Source organism: Chelonoidis abingdonii, chromosome 15 (assembly GCF_003597395.2).
Source record: "Chelonoidis abingdonii isolate Lonesome George chromosome 15, CheloAbing_2.0, whole genome shotgun sequence".
Taxonomy (NCBI): domain Eukaryota; kingdom Metazoa; phylum Chordata; order Testudines; family Testudinidae; genus Chelonoidis; species Chelonoidis abingdonii.
Window position 1 is genome coordinate 47,875,490 of NC_133783.1, and position 19,745 is coordinate 47,895,234.

Genomic DNA, 19,745 nt, shown 5'->3' on the forward strand with positions numbered 1-19,745 from the left:
GCCATGCCATTGTATTGTGAGGGAGATGACGGTTATCAGTCGTTTCTGTACTGTCTTTCTGCTGTCATGGGTGCTCCTTGGCTGAGGTCGGCTGGGGGGCGCAAAGACAACAAGGGGAATGGACCCCCTGGGTCATTCCCCTCCTTTATTTGTGTATCTAAAATGAGTCAGTCCTGCCTTAGAATATGGGGCAAGTGGGCTAGAGAACCAATGTACTAGACAGCCAGCCGCTCCATGTCAGATCACTGCAGAAATGATGAGCTGCATGCTATTCTAGGGTGCCCCTGCACAACTCCACCGTTGCTTCCCTCTCCCCCAACCCTCCGGGCTACCGTTGCAGTGTCCCCCGCATTTGTGTGATGACGTAATAAGAATGCCTGGAATAAAAAACACTGACTTTTAAGTGAGATTTAAATGAGGGGGAGGCAGCCTCCAGCGCTATGATAGTCCAGGCAGCATTAAACGGTGCGGGAGAGGACCCAGGCAGTACAGAATCTTTTCTTAACATAAAAGGAGGAGGGCTGATGTGAGCTCAGCCCCCAGTTGTATGCATGAAAGACTGCGTTACCAGCCGTTCTGTACCATCTACTGGGAATGACAGAGTCATTCCTATTTTACGGTCCAGGCCACCCCAGTCAGCCTCCCTTGAGGCCAGCCAGGCAGCACTTCACGGCTAATGATTGACGGGATAGCATCATATGCTGTCTGCCACCGGGAGGGGAGGGGATAGGTGCTGCTGTTCAGCGCCGCAGCATCGCGTCTACCAGAAGCATGCAGTAGACATAGGTGACACTGAAAAAGTCAAGAAATGATTTTTTCCCTTTTCTTTCATGGGGGTAAGGGGGTAATGACGAGCTATACCTGAACCACCTGGACATGTGTTGACCCTACAGGCATTGGAGCGGCAGCGAATGCAAATACTTTTCGAGGCTGCGGGACTGTGGAGAGCTGGAGTCCTTAGCCTCATCCCTCTCCCATGAGCGTCCATTTGATTCTTTGCTTTCCGTTATGGTTGTCACGCAGCACTATGCTGAGTCCCTGCTGTGCCTCTGTATGGAGATTTTTTTCAAATGCTTTGGCATTTAGTCTTCTGTATGGAGCTCTGATAGAACAGATTTGCCTCCCCATCAGCAATCAGATCAGTTCTCCCTTACGGTCCATGCTGGAGCTTTTTGATTTGGACTGCATTGCACCCGTGCTGATCAGAGCTCCATGCTAGGCAAACAGGAATGAAATTCAGAAAGGTTGACGGGGCTTTTCCTGTCTACCTGGCCAGTGCATCCGAGTTCAGATTGCTGTCCAGAGCGGTCACAGTGGTGCACTGTGGGATACCGCCCGGAGGCCAATACCGTCCATTTGCGGCCACACTAACCCTAATCCGATATGGTAATGCCGATTTCAGCGCTACTCCTCTTGTCGGGAAGGAGTACAGAAACCGGTTTAAAGAGCCCTTTATATCGATATAAAGGGCCTCATTGTATGGACGAGTGCAGCGTTAAATTGGTTTAACGCTGCTAAAATCGGTATAAACGCGTAGTGTAGACCAGGCCTTTGTTTTCGCTGGATTTCTAGTTCTTCTGGGTTACAAACACTCTGAGGGGAACCTTTGATTGCAATATTTTAGTCCTCCGATCCTGAATACAGGAAGTGCAGAGATTCATAGAATTTGAATAGGGAGGGAAAATGCTCAAACTTTTTTAAATCTTAAATATTTTTGGTTTCCTCTTATGGTCAAAGATGTGTGTCAGTTCTGATTTTGTTTGAATCTCTTTGCTCATCCCTAATCATTGCAATTCTGTTTCTAAACTTGCTCGCATTTGCATTTGATTGCAAATGAGGAGAGAGAAAGTTTGGTGTGACCCGCTAAAGCACTGCCAATTAAGCCTGTGGAACGTGATTGATTGATCAGAAAGAGTCACGATATGTCTTTCTTCACCACACAGATATATATCAAAAATTCTATGTTAATTGTTGTTCACAAGGAAGGCCTTTTAAATTTAGCCCCTTATCCAGAGAAGGAGATGTGTATCAGCTCCTACAATAAAAGACATTTATTGGACTGTGGCCTGAATGGCAAGAATTGTACTAAAATGTTGATGACAGAGAAAATGCCATAGGAATCCTCTGCGTGCCTTCACGGTCACCAGCCAGGCTTAAGCCTCATTGTAAACTTCTTTTTTTCTGACGGAAAATACTTTTGGACTGGTGGTTTGTTAGGTGTTCTTTTGATATGTGTGTGACATCCTGTGCCAGTAATTGACCTCAGTTTAATCATTTGTCTTCAGTAGAGAATTCTTCATGTGTTATACATTCTCTGCTGATGGGTCAAATTCCCACGGGGCTGATTTAAGCATGGGAATGAAACTGGCAAAGAGGAGGAATTAGTGAATGGCATCTTCTCTAAGTGGGAAGAGGTGTACTGCTGAGTACCATACTGCTTGGTATTATTTAGTGAATTTCCACTACATTTTATTCTTCTACACATGTAAGATTTTTTTCCTACCAAAATTCAGCTGTTTCCACATTCCAGAAAAGTTATAGGGTCACAATGAAGTTAATCAGAAAAAATTCTTTGCCCTGACCTCACTGTGCTCTGATACCTTCTTTTTGAACAGGAACTGCCTATGAGCCCAATGCCATTACTTAATTACAGCAAATTGGCCCTACACTGGTATGTGTCTTTGGCATTCTGTGTGGGAGTAACTATTCACTAGTTTGGGAGGTGAACTGCTTATGGGATTAGGTATTATGACACCAGTCAGACCATAGATCTCAAATAGTCACTTTGTTGGGCAGAAGAACCAAAGTGGAAGATGGAATATCAGTAAGACCTTTCACTTGTTTTGTGGAACAATTTTATGCCTTTTTAATAAAATAGATGACAGTGTACATTAATGTTCTGGATGTTAGGGTCCCATAGCTTGTGACTTGCCAGGGTTACAAACATACTAATGGATAAGTAGGAACGCTCTCATGCTTAGCAAATTTTCCAAGTATTGACTACAGTAATGAATCAGAAGGAAATATTTTCAGTCCCTTCTCCTTTGTGTGTTGTGAGAAGGGAAAGTATTTTACAGAGAGACATATTTTAAATCAGATCCAGCCGATTGCGGCTCCCACTGGCCGCAGTTCGCCGCTGCAGGCCAATAGGAGCTGCTAGAAGCAGTGGCCAGTAAGTTCCTTGGCCTGCGCGGCTTTCAGCAGCTCCCATTGGCCTGCAGCAGCGAAGCACGGCCATTGAGAGCCACGATCGGCCGGATCTGCGACGGGGCAGGTAAACAAACCGGCCCGGCCCACCAGGGGCTTTCCCTACACAAGTGCAATCCCAGTTTGAGAAACAGTGGGGGAGGGATAGCTCAGTGATTTGAGCCTTGGCCTGCTAAACCCAGGATTGTGAGTTCAATCCTTGAGGAGGCCATTTAGGGAACTGGGGTAAAAATCTGCCTCGGGATTGGTCCTGCTTTGAGCAGGGGGTTGGACTAGATGACCTCCTGAGGTCCCTTCCAACGCTGATATTCTATGATTCTTTGAAATACGTGTAAATTAATTTGATGAGCTTTTCAGCTGGTCTAGAAGTAGGCTGTTGATTCTAAAACTATGGAGATATAGCAAAAGTATTTGTAATGATAAAAAGGATAAATAGGTTAATTGATCTGAGGGAAGACTGAGTTCACCAAATGGAATAACATCATTCAGAACAATGGTATTTGATAGGATTAAAAAAGAAGAGAGACAAAGAAATAGTTCAGATTTAGGAAGTTAAGATTAAGCATAATGGAGGATAGCTGAGGAACAGAGAAGGTCAAACATAATATCTGTTTTTGAAAAGGGTACCAAAGAAAACCTGGAGAATTATAGACCAGTCAGCCTAACTGCAATACCTGGAAAGACACTAGAACAAGAACCTCATAGGACAGGATTAGAATTCAAAATAAATTTGACAAATTGGGGAACTTGGTCTAAAATCAACAAGATGAAAGTCAATAAAGACAAGTGCAAAGTATTACACTTAGGAAGGCACGATCAAAGGCATGACTGCAAAATGGGGACTAACTGGCTAGGTGGTGGTACTGCTGAAAAGGATCTGGGAGTTATAGTGATCACAAAGTGAATATGAGTCAGCAATGTGATGCAGTTGCAAAAAAGACTAATATCATTCTGGGGTTTGTAACAGAAGTGTCATATGTAAGATATGGAGGTAATTCTGTTTGACACTGGTGAAGCCTCAGCAGGAGTACTGTGTCCAATTCTGGGTACTACCCTTTAGGAAAGATAAGGATGAATTGAAGAGAGTCCAGAGGCAAGCAATCAAAATGATAAAAGGTTTAGAAAACCTGACCTGTGAGGAAAGGTTAAAAAAACTGGGCATGTTTAGTCCTGAGAAAATAAGACTCTGGGGGAACCTCATAACAATCTTCAAATATGTAAAAGGATGTTATAAAGAGGGTGGTGATCAATTCTTCTCCATGTCCACTGAAGGTAGGACAAGAAGTAATGGGCTTAATCTGCAGCAGGGAAGATTTAGGTTGGATATTAAGAAAAACCTTTCTAATGCTAAGGTTAGTTAAGCTCTGGAATAGGCTTCCAAGGGAGGTTGTGGAATGCCCCCATCCTTGGAGGTTTTTAAGAACAGTTTAGACAAACATCTGTCAGAGATGGTGTAGGTTGACTTGGTCCTGGCTCAGCACAGCGGCCTGTACTTGACCTCTCAAGGTCTCTTCCAGCCCTACATTTCTATGTTTCTGTAATATTTCATGTAGTATTGATCTATGAGTTTGGTCTTCAGCCCACAAATACTCACACAAACAGTTCTGAATAGGATATGGCCCAAAATGTTTGTCTTAATATATCATCAGTCATCATCATCATTCCGATAACGGCATTGGTCACTGGGGCACCATCACTGATAAGCAATCAGCCAATTGTCTCCACTCCTGATGATTGTGTGTCAGTGCTTGAGTCTTCGCAAAGTCCATTCCTGTCCACTCTTTTATGTTGTCAATCCATCTCTTCTTCTGTCTGCCTCTTTGCTTTGGATCCTTCATCAATGATAATTGCTCCCAAATACTTGAACTGTTTCACTGTCTCCAACTCTTGTCCACTGACAGTGATATGTGAGCTGATCCCATCACGTTTGTTTGTCATTAGCTTGGTTTTCTCTGCACTGATTTCCATGCCATATTTTTGGAGGTTTCATCCAGTCGTTTCACAAGGTTGGCAAGTTCATCTTCGCTGCCTGCCAGGCCATCAAAGTCATCCGCGAACCGAAGATTTGAGATTGTTCACCCCACAATGCAGACTGTGCATATGTGATCTTCTAGGGCTTCAGTCATTATGCACTCCAAGTAGATGTTGAACAGTGTGGGTGAAAGAAGGCAGCTTTGCCAGACTCCAAAGTGGCGTGAAACCACTCTCCTATTGTGTCATTGACAAGAACTGCACTACTGGCCTTGGCATACAGTTGTTTAATGGTCAAAATAAGCTTACAACCAACACTGTACTACTTTATGGTTGCCCAGAGAGCTTCAGGCCATACTCTGTCAAATGCCTTCTTGAAGTCAACAAAGAGATGGTAGATGTCCTGCTGATGTTGTAAGTACTTCTCACATAGAACATGAAAGTTGAAAATCTGTTCTGTGGTACTTCTTCCAGCATGAAAGCCAGCCTATTCTTCAGCAATGATATTCTCCACTTGTGGCTTCAGTCTGTTCAATTTGACTTTCAACATCACTTTGCTGGGATGGATAAATAAGGTTATGGTCCAGTAATTTTGATACAATTGCAGGTTGCCTTCTTTGGCAGAGTGATGATTAATGTCCGTGTCCACATAGAGGGCCACTCACTGATCTGCCAGATCTTGTTGCAGATCTTGGTGAGTACAGCTATTACTATTTCTCCTCCAAATTCATCAGTTTGGCTGGGATGTTGTCAATACCTGTAGCCTTTCTGTTCTTGAGTGATTTCACAGCTATCTCCACTTCTTCACGTAGTATTGGAAAGTCATTCTTCTCTGTTGAATCTGGGCTAAGACACTGGGATCTCCATTTGTCTGGTGGTTGTACAGATCAGTGCCATAGTTTATCCACTTATTGATGATGCCCCTTTCTTCTGTAAGACGGTTCCCTTCTTTGTCTTGAATTGTGTTAGCTTTGGTCCATCTTTCCTTCATCAGATCTTTTACAACCTGGAAGGCTCATTTGCTATTTTTATTATTGATACACACTTCAATTTTAGAGCATTGTTTTTCAATCCATATCTCCTTGGCCACCTTCATTCCTTTCTTGATCTTTGTGCCAATTGCTCTATATTTATTAACTCTCCCAGTGCCATTCTTGTCTCTTTTAATATCTCTTCTAATGTCACACATTTGCAGTATTTCATTTGTGACCCATGGTTCTGTCTTCTTACAATGTTTTCCAAGAATGTCCATTGCTATCTCATTCATTATAGCACATTATATACATTACATTCATTGAAATTGTTGATCATTGTTTCTACGTTTTCCTCTAGAGCAAGCAGTGGGACAGATTTTTCCGCTGATCAGTGCTTGGAATGACTCTACAATGTTTTGGTCTCTGAGAATTTCTGAGTCAAACTTGGTTCTGGTGAACTTTGGCCTGACAATTTTCCTTAGCCTCAGCCAAAAATTTAGCATCACAAGGTCGTGATCACTTCCAATATCAGCCCCATGGAAGCTCCTTGTTTTAGCTCTGTTAATCCCAGAACGAAATTGGTTTTGCACTATGATGTCATCAACCTGACTGTGATGTAGACCATTAGGTGTGTGCCATGTTGATTGTCTCGATGCTTTATGTGCTCCTAATGTGATTGTTATAGCTGGCAAATTCCAAAAGTCTCAATCCTTTCTCATTGGTTACCACATTACAGAAAGGGCCACAATAATCTCATCAATCTGCTTGTGTGTCAGTACCCACGTTAGCATTCCAATCTCCTTGTACAATCAAGATCTCTTTCTTATGTACCTTATCAATGATGTCTTGGAGCTTATTGTAAAAATCTTCAATTTGCTCATCATCATAGTCTTTTGTAGGGGCATAGACTTGTACCACTGTGATATTAAACAGTACTACCTATAGAGGGATGGAAATAAGCCTGCTGGACATTGGGTAGCATCCTAATACTGAATTCTTGATAATTTTATGCACAAGAAATCCTACGCCATTGACATGTTTGTCCTCTCCACTGTAATAGAGTACATGGCCTTCTCCTGTTACTGCCTCTCCAAAGTTCTTCCATCTGACCTCAGAGATTCCTAGGAGGTACCAGGTGTATTGTTCCATTTTGTATGTGAGTTCTTCCAACCTTCCTATTTGTCTCAATATCCTTACATTCCATGTGGCTATGGTGATGTTATCTCTTCCACAGATCCTCTTTGTTGTAGCAGTAGTGTACTTGTCACGTATGCCCTGGTGGGAGGTGGATGGCACGGTCATTATTAACCTAGGCTGCGATCAACCCGGTATGGACAGCATTGACTTGCTCATCATATGGTGTGTCTTGGGCAAATTTCTAACCTGGTGGAGCCCATCCCTCTCCATGCAGCCCCGGACCCACAGGGTTGTCTTAATATATACTTTTATCGTAAAAGTATATATTATTTTGGTCTTTCTTTTATATCATTGGCTGTCTGCAGTGAAAGCTGCCTTGTCGAGTAATGCTGTTCAGGTGATTCTTTGTTATTTCATTGAGCAGAAGCTCTTTCTGAAAGTTGTATGGCCGTTCAGTTTTTGTAAATGGCTTGAATGCTTATAACTACAGTAAGACTCCTCACTTAATGAATTTGCTTTGTATTTTCTTAGGTGCTGTCATTCAGATGGGAAGTATCATCAGGATTTCTGTCAGTAGCTGATTGCATTGCTTACTTACTAATTATGCATGTGACTTCAGATTAGCTTTTAGAATGAAGCCTTCAAAGAGACAGAAAGTAGACGTTCACTGCTATACCCTCACAGTCTGCATTGCAGAACTGACAGATCTAGGCTTTAGATCCGCATAAATCATAAATGCAGAAAAACATCCCTTCATAATCAATTACTGAAAATTACGTGCTCACAGCTAATTTCATCACATTAAACTTGAATTACCATCCAAGATTTATTTATATTTTGATACCACATACAGTATATAAATTATTTTTTTTCTGAACTGATTAAATTCAGTGCATTCAACCCAAGGACAACTACTTCATTATAAAGACTCACTTGGGTAGATGCATAAGGGGTAGAGTGAGTGGAAGACTCCTTGCTCCACATTTTAAGCTTGCTCGGAGGGGCTATCCACAGAGTCTAGGGAGTTAAGGGACTATACAAGTTTGATAGTGAAGTTGGTTTTAGAATGATCCTGCAAAGAGAAGAGATGGAGTAAGAGCAATGTCATAACTGCAATCCCCTGTGTAATATTCAGTGAACCTGCTCAAGAAGGAGTGGGGAGAATGTGCATCACACTAGCCCATTTAAAGGTTGGTGCAGAGGATCTGTTGCGTCATGAATTGTGACTGAGTAAGCCAAAATTCTGCCTTGGGTTTTCACTACAGTGCAGTTTCTCTATGTCTCCTTAACACTGGTCTTTGCCTTAAAGGCACAGTGTAGCCTTTAATATTTACATCATAAAACTCTCAGATCATTACACAATGAAACCAAAACCTGCTGTCTCACATTGCTGAAATGAATTCTCCATTCTGAGCTTTGGGGCATATCTCAGCAAAACAGCAAGCTCTGCGATGAGGTTGCCCATGTCCCCAGAAGCATAGGGTAGCAGTGATCTACTTAAAAAGGGATATATAATATGCAAGAAAATGTGTGTTTCCTACATACTACTTAAAAAATTCAAGTAGGTAAAGCTGCTGTAATATGTCATTGACCTTCCCCTAGGTGGAATATTCTTCACTGTTATATAGTGCCTGATAAACAAAAACACTTGATGTAGATTTCAAAGGCTTATTTTTGCTATTACAGAAGGAAGGAAAAGCCATTTTAAAATAGTTGTCTAACCTCAGAGGGCCTCCTCTGACCAAGGGCCAACTCAGTCTGCCTTCTTCTTTTCTCAAGCAAGACTTTTATAGCCCTTCAGCTCCTATAACTTCTTGCAGTGCTCCAATTAATCAATCAAAATTATATTCCCTGCGAGCCTGGTCTGTTCCTTTCCTTATGACTAATACTGGAGAATCCCTCTAGTTTTCACTCATCCGTCATAGCCAGGCTAATTCACTTTTTATTTCATATAGAGGTTAGTCAATTACATAGTCACTGTATGAATTAAACAGGTTCAGTTATATCGAAATGGAAATTGGCAAATAATTTCATCTGTTTTTCTGCAACATTATTACAGTTTTCTGATTCAAAATACACTTAAGGTTTACAGTTTCTTCCAAGTTTAAATGTAAACATGTTTTTAACCTAGTAAAACCACTGACTACAATCCTCTTTTAAGTTGACAAGCAAATAATCAAAGTTAAAGAGACAGTTTTTTGTACTAATGGCATCCTATCAATGAAATAAAATTCTGAAAACCCATTTCAGATCATTCTTTGATGTGCATGAGATATTAACTAAGTAACACACCATTTTATTCACACCTTCATGGCACAGTGTCCATTTAAAACAGCGGTGGCTATGATGATGAAGTAAAATATCTGTTGGCTCACAATAACTTTTACTCAAGAGTTCTGCAAATTGGTGTTTTTAATGTGGACTGTTTTTGATTGTTAAGTTGCTACTAAAAGTGAACCTGATCATCACCTATGAATAATTCTGCCTGCCAAGCATCAAGAGAGTCACTCTTGCTGCATTTACCAAAACAGTGGGGACTTAATGGTGCCCAAGCAAATTTGGATGGAATATTCCAAATTCCATTTATGCTTTTAAACTACTTCTCTCAGTAACTGCTTGCCACCCTGAGTTCTACCTATTTGTGGTTGTAGAAAATTTTCTGAATTCCTGGACACATGGCTGATTTTATGAAGTATACTGTTTGCTTACATGTCATTTAATTGCTTTGTATCAGTTAAGAGCATCTCAGTTGACACAGAAGGGCAGACAGGCATTTGTAAATAGTAAATGATATAGGGTATAGATATAAAGGGTGAAATCCTGACACCATTTAAGTCGATGAGAGTTTTGCCGTAGACTTCAGCGGGGCAAGGATCTCACCTAAGGCATCTACTCCTTGTTGCAGAAGTATAGAAAACTGTTAATTTGTGTTGCACTGATAAAGTGCTAGACTCTTGACAGACAAGTATAAAGACAGAATACCTGCCCCAAAGATCTTTCAGTCTAAAATAAACAATGTATAAACGAAGTAAAGGGAACAAAGAGCAGTGTGACTAAATGATGAAGAGGAACTAGCATCTTGTGAGTTTCACAGCTTTTATTTCTTTCAATTTATGTTTGGTATTTATCATTCATTAGCTTGATGACTTGACATTTTGGTCATGACCAGGGATTGAACTGGAGACTTCTAGAGCTAAAAGCATCAGCCTCTACAACTTGAGTTAAAGGTCTAATTTTCTGATCCTGGAGTTGTATACAGAATTGTATCCTCAGTGAATGAGGCACTTCTGCTGAAAGGACTAGGGTTTATAGGGCCTAGGAAGAAGTGTGCTTTAAAGAGGGAAAGGCATAGAGAATGATCGATTGGATCAGGGAGGAATTTTCAGGCACAGAAGGAGGTCTGGAAGCCAGAATGAAGGAAATTAAAGGGCTAGGCAAGGGAGGAATGAAAGGAGTTGAGAACAGAGGGGCCAAGAGCTAGATTGTGCAGGTCACTGAAGCTGAGCACAAGGAGGTTTGCATTTGATATGGAAACCTGTGGGAAGCCTGTAAAAGTGATTTGAAGAGGGACTGGATGTGGTCAGAGTGGCAGGCAAGGTAGATGCCTTGAGAGAGAACATTTTGGACAGACTGAAGAAGCCTGAGCTGAGAGTATGGAAATCATAACAGGGAGGGATGAAATGGAAAATAATAGTGGCCTGGGCAAGGGTCTTGGCAGTAGGGATGTAGAGACGTGGGTGGATTCTGAAGATATATGGAAATACTGATGGAAGTGTGAGAAAGAAGGAAAGAGGGGAATCAAGGATAACACTGAAGTTATGAGCCTGAAGGACATATGGAATAGCAGAGTTGCTGTTTTCTCAGATTGCTCTGTATATTTCTAGTTATGCTATCAGTTCATTTTACGAAGTATAATTTTTAAAAGGCACTTGTGAAGGGAAATAGATAAGTAAAGGTGGAACTCAAATTCTAATCCTGGATCTTATACTGACTTGCTTTGTGGCTCTGGGCAAGTTCTTTAACCTCACTGTGCTTGGTTCCATCTGCAAAATGGGGATAATTATCCTTAGCTCACTGTAGTGTTGTGGGGACTCTTTGGTTAAAGTGCATTCACTGTTTAGTATAGCTGTGTAAGCAGTATTAATAATGGCCTATTCATATACCAAGTGGGCAAGGTATTTATTATTCCTTAGTGCACAGAGTCCTCTGTGCCATGTATTTATATCTTCTATAAATGGATAGTGACTTCAATGATGTTGAGGAAGAAAGACTCATTTGTGTGTAAAAAGGCGACTTTAATTTGAGTTGTCAGAGTCACCTGTACCCATATACACATACTACAGATGCAGAAGTTGGAGTTGATCCAAGGCAACCAGATTTCTTTTGAAGGCAAGTTTGTCAATCAGCTGTAAAATGGAATGGTTTCCTAATATGTTAGTTTGTTGAAAGCAAACCACAACACCTCTCACCCTGTTTCTAGACATAGGCAGCCCCCAGGGAGTTGCATCAAGAGGCCAAATCCACCTGATGTCACATCACAGTCATGGGGATCATCCCCTGAAAAAGACATTAAAAACAAAACAAAAGAGAATGTCCCTCTTAGGAGACCTGAAGACATGATTAGAAATGTATTTCTGAAACCCTTAGTCGTATCAAAATATACCATGTTGAGAGTGTCATTACCCCCACCATATCCTCCACCGACCTTAGAATTCTATTCCTAGGCAGTAAGCAATTTAGTGAGCTTTGGCATTGTAACTATACTGGGGTTTAATATAGGTGGGAACCAAAGTGCAGTAGCCTGATGTCACAGAGGCAGCAAGGATGCTGTGTGTTTTTCAGTGGCATTCACAGGATTGTTTTTCTCTCTCTGGATGAATCATGATGGTTGGGAGCTGCTTTATCTATAAGAATTTTTACATTTAATTGTGTTGCTGAATATCTGGAACAAATGTGGAATATGAAATATTCCTCCTAATACTATACACCTGCCACATGTCATTCAGCCGCATGTGAACCCTGGGCTGATGATTGATCTCAAGACTTCTGCTCCCTACTATGATAAAGATCAGGTGTGTTAGTCACATTTATGTGTTCAATCTCTGGCTTGTGATGGAGCAAGCCATTCCACCCTCGCAGACCTCCTGCCAGCTGATTTGTGAGGATCGATATTGATGGCAGCATTGAAAGAGAACCTCCATCCAACCCTATCAACAAGATACTGGGTTTCCAGAAAGACTGTCAATACCTGGAGGAAAAAGGTGGACTCAAAACTAAAGACAGACAGGGTGGCAACAACACTAGAGATGCCTGAGACGTGATGAGGTCTGGGGGAGAAAAATCGCTATTTTGTTTTTAAATTATCTTGCAACAGTGAGATTGAACAGCAGTGGGATGCATGCAAGAGAAATGCCATATGTAAGGTGGCATCTTCTCTTTATTTTGTGCAGAAACTATTTTTATCTCACAAATGTAACCTGTGACATTGCTGGTGCTATTTTTGCTTAGAGTTTAGCATTAAAGGCCTCTAACATTATACTGTGAATTCCTGAATGTCTGTCGTGGATGTTTGTATGCAGCAACTGAGGAGCTGTGAATCTAGCCATAGAGCTGGGGAGGCGGGTGAATTAAAACCTGTTCTCATTAAAAAAAAAAAAAAAAAAAAATGCCAGAGTTCCTTTAATTTTGCAGTGTTTGAAATTGAGTCATTTTTCATTCCCCCCCCCAAAGTTTAATGAATTGTTTTCAGTATTTTTTTAAATAAAAATATTATCAATATGCATATTGAAATTTTTCACAATCCTAAAACTTGTTTTTTAGTAAACCAAAAATATTGATAGCCTTTTTGATATTTTTGATGATCGGTTAGGGGAAAAAACAAAAACAAAAAAAATCCCTAACAATAAAACACATTACATTTTCCCTTGTTCCCCAAAATGAAACCTTTAATCAATGCTGACAAGTTGGTTTTTGTGAAAAGGCCCACTGAAATCAATGGCAGTAATTCCATTGACTTCTGTGAGGTCGGAAATCTACCCCTCTTTTGGTTGTTTGTTTGGAAGGGAATTGGTATTTTTTAACTTCACATTTATTTATTTTTTTATTTTGTTGCGTGCAGCCCTGTGCGATCTTATGTGGGATGTGTTATAAATATAAGTATTAATTTAATCAGTTGGGGGCATGGCTCTGAATCTGTCCTCACAATAGGATTTCTCTGTATTCTGTTGAGCTCCCAAACTACACTTGCTTAGTGATCCCAGTTGAGCACCAAGTAAATAGAAATTCTTAGAAAATAAAAATGTATTCAGGTGTACATAGAGTAAAAATAATAAAAAGGACAACTAAAATGAATGTCAGTGTTTCAATAATTCATCATCTAGGAAATGGAAGAGGAAAACTGATGCCAACTAAATGAATAGTGAGTGTGTTTAAACACTTAGCACTCTCTGCAGTTTTCTGCTTGTACTACCTACTCATCCTTATTGGCAATTGAATTAGAGTCAGTGCTTTATTTAGAAGGGAAGATAAATATGTCCAAATGAAGTGTGTGGTTTCAACCACTCTTCATTTTCTTGAATATCAGCTGGTTTGGTTACAATGTATTGCCATTGTCCAATAGTCGGGCCAATATTACATCTTCTCCTTTTGCATCTTGTATTCCAATAACAGGTGTCTGCAGATTCTAGCTCCTCCATGAACTCCAACACGCCTCTGGTGAGGATAACCACTCGTCTCTCATCAAATGCTGATGCCCCAATGCTGGCAGGTGTCTCAGAGTATGAACTGCCAGAGGATCCAAAATGGGAGTTCCTCAGAGATAAGTAAGTAGGCTATTACCATTAACACCATTTACAGACATCTGAAAATCACAACATGGTATTTTGAAGAGGTTTTCTTTCCAAATCTCTTCAAGGATTACTTTAGTTGTATGTATTTTCCCTAATATGGTTAAATGAAAATCCCAAATATCTGAACCCTTTCTTAATGTCAAATTCAGTTCAGTTTTATGAATCCCATATTTATAGTTCTGATTTATTCTAAAGTTTTCAGATGTCCTTCAGAGACATTTAGATAACTGTAGTCCACCCCGTAGAAAACTTTAGTAAATCCATATAACTATGACTTGTTAGTAGTAAAGGAGGAAATTTTAATTGTGAGTTAGCAATGAGCCACCAATGTAATATACACCATCATATGCCATCAATGCCCCTCTGCTATGTACATCGGCCAAACTGGACAGTCTCTACAGAAAAGGATAAATGGACACAAATCAGATATCAGGAATGGCAATATACAAAATCCTGTAGGAGAGCACTTCAACCTCCCTGGTCACACTATAGCAGACCTTAAGGTGGCCATCCTGCAGCAAAAAAACTTCAGGACCAGACTTCAAAGAGAAACTGCTGAGCTTCAGTTCATCTGCAAATTTGACACCATCAGCTCAGGATTAAACAAAGACTGTGAATGGCTTGCCAACTACAAAACCAGTTTCTCCTCCCTTGGTTTTCACACCTCAACTGCTAGAACAGGGCCTCATCCTCCCTGATTGAACTAACCTCGTTATCTCTAGCTTGCTTCTTGCTTGCATATATATACCTGCCCCTAGAAATTTCCGCTACATGCATCCGACGAAGTGGGTATTCACCCACGAAAGCTCATGCTCCAATACGTCTGTTAGTCTATAAGGTGCCACAGGATTCTTTGCTGCTTTTACAGATTCAGACTAACACGTCTACCCCTCTGATACTTGAGCAGTGAGCCAAAAGCTTATACAATCTGGATCAGTAATAGGTAATATCTCGTTAACAGTAGTTAAAGTTAATGGGCAATCAGACCCATGGGATTCCTTTCCATTAAACCATGTCTCCTAATCAATTTGGGTAATTAATAAATAGAAAATTTAGTACAACGCTAATGGAGATAATAATCAGTTTGGGCCTATCTGGAACTTTTTCTTTTTTTGAATAAAGCTATTCTGGAAAATCTATTCTTAGGAGTATACTAAAACTGAGTATCTGCAAGAGGAGCTGGAGCATAATCTTTACCACAAATATCATCCAGGGTTTAATTTGTATGCGTGAGAACTATGAAATATTAACACAGGTAAAACCAAAAACATAGAGTAAAGTTAGTATTAATTAAAAAAATCATTAGGTTTGTTTGAGAAAACTACTTGTTTTTACCATGAACAGTTTCCTTCGTAAGATCAGGCTAATAACTGTTGGATAGAGGAGTTGTAGTCATGTATGTTTTGAGAACAGTTATGGAAATTATTTGAATTATGTAGCCAAAACCTGGTGCAATACACTGTAATTGCCACCTGCAATGTTCTGGTCAACAGAGAGGGTCTGTATGCATAATTTTGTCAGCCCTCACCCTGGGGGCATTCACTAAATGTGGAACATTTTAGAGTGCTAAACATTTAAAAACAGTTTTCAGCACAAATATAGGTGGAGCTCATTTGCAATGAAAGGAGGCTATTTAGAGGTATTTTATTAGGTTGGGGGGCAGCAAGCACACAATGACAGGATTGTTATGCTGGTGCTAGCAGTGCAATAACACATAAATTAACCATTTTCCAATGCAAATGTTTGTTCTCTGCCAAGACCTTAATTTCAATTATAGTTCTGGATAAAATGCAGAATGACCTCAGTGTAGCATACCCTGCCTTTCAGTCTTTGTACCTTTTCAAGCTAGCTACCTTGCATACTAAAAACAGATCCAAAGCATGTTGATAAATTTTCACTAGTATTATGGTTCAATTAAAAAACAATATTTGAAGAAAGTCCATCAAATTGCCCCAGCCTGAAATATCTTTCTATTGCTTTCCCTGTTATATCCAAGGAAATAGGTGAGATTTTTAAATCATTTAGCACTGCTCTAATGTGTTACTGTTCACCACTGTGCTAAAAACCCTTTTTACCTCAGTGGTAACAGATAGAAACCAATGATCAGCGTTTTCTTCTGAATAGCCCATCCTATATACCTATTAATATGAAATAGATGTTACTTCCAAAAGTGGACACACACAGCTTCAGTAGCAGGTTTTATGGCCCTGTATGTCGAGGGCCATATTTGGATCAGACATGTCAAACCCATGAAAAAAACGCAGAAATTGGAATTGTTTTTGGCTAAATTGGCTTGTGAGTTGCTTGTTGGCTAGTTTTTGGCTTGTAGCTTGTTGCTGCTGCTTTTTTTTTTTGATCGGCTCCCAGTAAGCAGGGGCAAGAGGCAAGCAGAGGGAAGGGGGACAGAGAGTCAGGGGTGCACAGTGGGCCCACCACAGTTCCAGACTGCACCCGGGGGCATCAAGTCACATAGAGTGTTGGAATTCTTAGGGATTGGCTTGTTTTGGCCTTGTTCTGAAATGAGATTGGCTTGATTTTTGGCTTATTGTGGAAGTCAGGCTGCTTATTTACCGCGTGAAAGTTGGCAGCTGTGATTTGGATACCTTTATTCACACTGAATAGCAGCAGCAAACTCCACAAGTCGTTTCATTGATGCCAGTGGGGCTGCGTGTGGAATAAAATACTGCTCCATGTGAGTAAAGAGAGCAGAACATGGCCCTTAAGCATTGATTTTGTAGTTCTGCAGCTTTGGGTAAACACTGATGTTGGCAATGAACTCTCTCAACTCTCCTAGTTTTGCAATTGTTTTTATTTATTTATTTATCCCCCCGCCCCCAAATTTGAGAATGAAATTTGTCCGTTACAGTTTAGTGGGTACTGGGTGTCCTACCCACACTGCATTTTAGACATGCCGGTGACCTGGATACTGAATGTTCTTGGTAAAATCTTTTGTGGTCAAAGTATTATGATCAAACATTCCTTTCCCCAGCCTCTAGCTAGGAGACTATCTAATATGACATCTGGGGCAGGAGAGAGCATACAGCATGGAAATTGTCCTCACAGAGACCATATTGGGACACAGCTCTAGGTAACATCCCGATCTCTTCCCCTAGTGAGAGGGGCTGAAGGAGTGGGAGCAGGCATCCTATTGCTGATTGGAGAGGGTGGATTGCAGGGGAGCACTTTGGGAAGAGGAGGTGCTGCTCCTGAGAGTGCTTACCCCAGTAACCGGCCAGCCAAGGACAGAGGCTGCTTCTGTGTAAGTGGTGCCAGCGCTCACAAGGGAAGGGCAGAGCCAGGGAGAGCCATCAGCACTGGCTGCTCCTGGCAGTGGTTCAAGATTTGGAGGCATTTAGAGAGAAGCTTTCTGTATGCTCTCACAGCTGCTTTACAGAAGCAGCTCCTCCAACCCCCACTCTCTCTGGACTAGCTGCTTGGTCGTCACTGGCAGTTTCCCCTTTCCATACCCTCTTGCCTATGTCTTCCTTCTCTTTTCCCATCAGCAGAAAGTTGTCTGGCCACCTCATTGTCCCCAGCCCTGGACCCTTTAGTGGGAGAAATGGGAGTTGTGACCTAATATGGTGCCTGTGGGGCACTGTCTCTGTGCTGCCTACTCCCTTCAGCTCAAGATGTCATTAGAGAGAAACTTGTTTCTATTGCCTCCAGATGGTGGGTTTATACCACACAATTCACGGATATTTAAAAGATCCCCAAAGTGTTGATATCACCCTTTAGCACAAGAATCATTCCAACTCCAAGTTAACAAGTAGAGTTGAAACCAAAAACAGAACCACACACACAAATAAACCCTTTCTCATCACTCTGCACTCTGGCTGGAAAAGAAGAAAATGACCATATTATAGTGATGTGAAAAGTTCAGCCACTGTTGGCCAATCTGAAACATTGCATTTTAATTAAGCAATTTTTAAGGACTACAGCTTGCGAGCCCTGTAGATCTGACCAGCCAGCCATTAGATATAGTTTGTTGTTCTACGTAAAGGGAGATTTCAAAAACCGGTTTAGTAACTGTTCAGGCAGTCTTGGATGCTCACTGTGGTGTCACTAAAAAAAACATGCCACAGTGTACATGAAAACTGGTATACACCAGGAGTCTCATTTGTTCTTTATGATAAATGATTCATGCCATAGCAAGTTGTTGCAAGCTTTCTATATTTTGCTCTGGAATTTCACTGGCTACATCCCTTAATCAGATGCAGTGTGCTAATCTCTGTTTATACCTCTAGGCTGACACTGGGTAAACCCCTTGGAGAAGGTTGCTTTGGGCAAGTTGTCATGGCAGAAGCAATGGGAATCGACAAGGACAGACCCAAAGAGGCGGTCACTGTGGCAGTGAAGATGCTGAAAGGTAAAGGGGGGGAGGGAGGGGGAGGTGGTAATTTTTATCAGGAAAGTTCTTTTGTGGCATCTGAGCTCTAGCATTATAGGGGGTCAGAGTTCACATAGTTGACCTCAGCCTTCAGCAGTTTTCAGTATAAATCCGTGCCTTTGACAGCCTATTTATCTTCAGCAATGTGTATTTACAAGCAAATCAAAGTCTTGTTAGAACGGTTCAGTTTTCTTGTCTGTTGGTTTCATTCACAGGAGAGACGATATATATTTAGATATACCCATCATTTTCCATTTCCAAGTAGACAGGTACATGTTTGTTATAAACTGAGCTATAAGATTAGCTCTCAGAAAAGATGTAACTGTTAATTGCTTGAGAGTCCAGTTCAGGTTTTGTAGTGTCTTGGCAATCTCCCCATATTTTTTGCTTTTTCCTGTAAACATAGAATATTATTGAAGGGAGGTGGGGGAGGGGATGGCTGGCCAGCCTGTTTCAAGAGACTGAAACTACTGCTTTTCAGGTCACATCGCTTTGTCACATGACATGAATCCTAGCAGCTCACATCTAAACCTGTGTCCTTTAGATGATGTCACATGAGCTGACAAATGGCTAACAACCCAAGTTAAGCTGGCATGCCAGAAAATGTGAGATGAACCTGTTTTCTCTTGTGCAGATGATGCTACAGAAAAAGACCTATCTGACCTGGTGTCAGAGATGGAGATGATGAAAATGATTGGGAAGCACAAAAATATCATCAATCTTCTTGGAGCCTGTACACAGGATGGTGAGTAAAAAGCAGAAAGCTAGCCACTGCTCTCATTCAAACAGGTCTCATTTATCATCATTTTTCGATAATTTTTAAGGAAACAGTCATGCTGTGATGGGATTTGCAGATATTTCTTTAGCTTAGCAGCAATATTTTAACTTCCATATCCGATTATAAACAGGCTTTGCAGCTGTAATGTTAAGAGGGATACTGTATAGTGTGAAACCTTCGTAACTTATTTCTGCTATAGGGAAAAGTGTTTTTTACAGCAGTTTTACACACTTTATTCTGACACTGTCAGTCCTGTTTTAGTGAAACTTCTAATGTGTAATTTGGAAGGGATCACATTACTCTGTGAATGTTTTACCACTTTGTTGTTACAAGCTAATTTTGAGGTATAAGGGAGTCCAGAACTGTGTAAAGTTGAAAGGAAAACTAACTTTTTTTTAAAGCAGTGTTATCTTTTGGGGGTTTCGTGCAATTTTTGTTTTGCA

General features: G+C 40.8%; 1 protein-coding gene across 8 annotated transcripts in view; it reads left to right on the forward strand.

Annotated features, from left to right (window-relative positions):
• The window catches only part of FGFR2 (fibroblast growth factor receptor 2), a 142,020-nt gene that overhangs the window by 107,041 nt on the left and 15,234 nt on the right, over nucleotides 1–19,745 (forward strand). For all 8 annotated transcript variants that reach the window (XM_075072502.1, XM_032776714.2, XM_032776716.2 and 5 more), the window contains 3 exons: nucleotides 13,959–14,110; nucleotides 18,382–18,503; nucleotides 19,159–19,269. In XM_075072502.1, coding sequence (XP_074928603.1) covers nucleotides 13,959–14,110; nucleotides 18,382–18,503; nucleotides 19,159–19,269 — 385 coding nt within the window. The remainder of the gene's footprint in view (nucleotides 1–13,958; nucleotides 14,111–18,381; nucleotides 18,504–19,158; nucleotides 19,270–19,745) is intronic.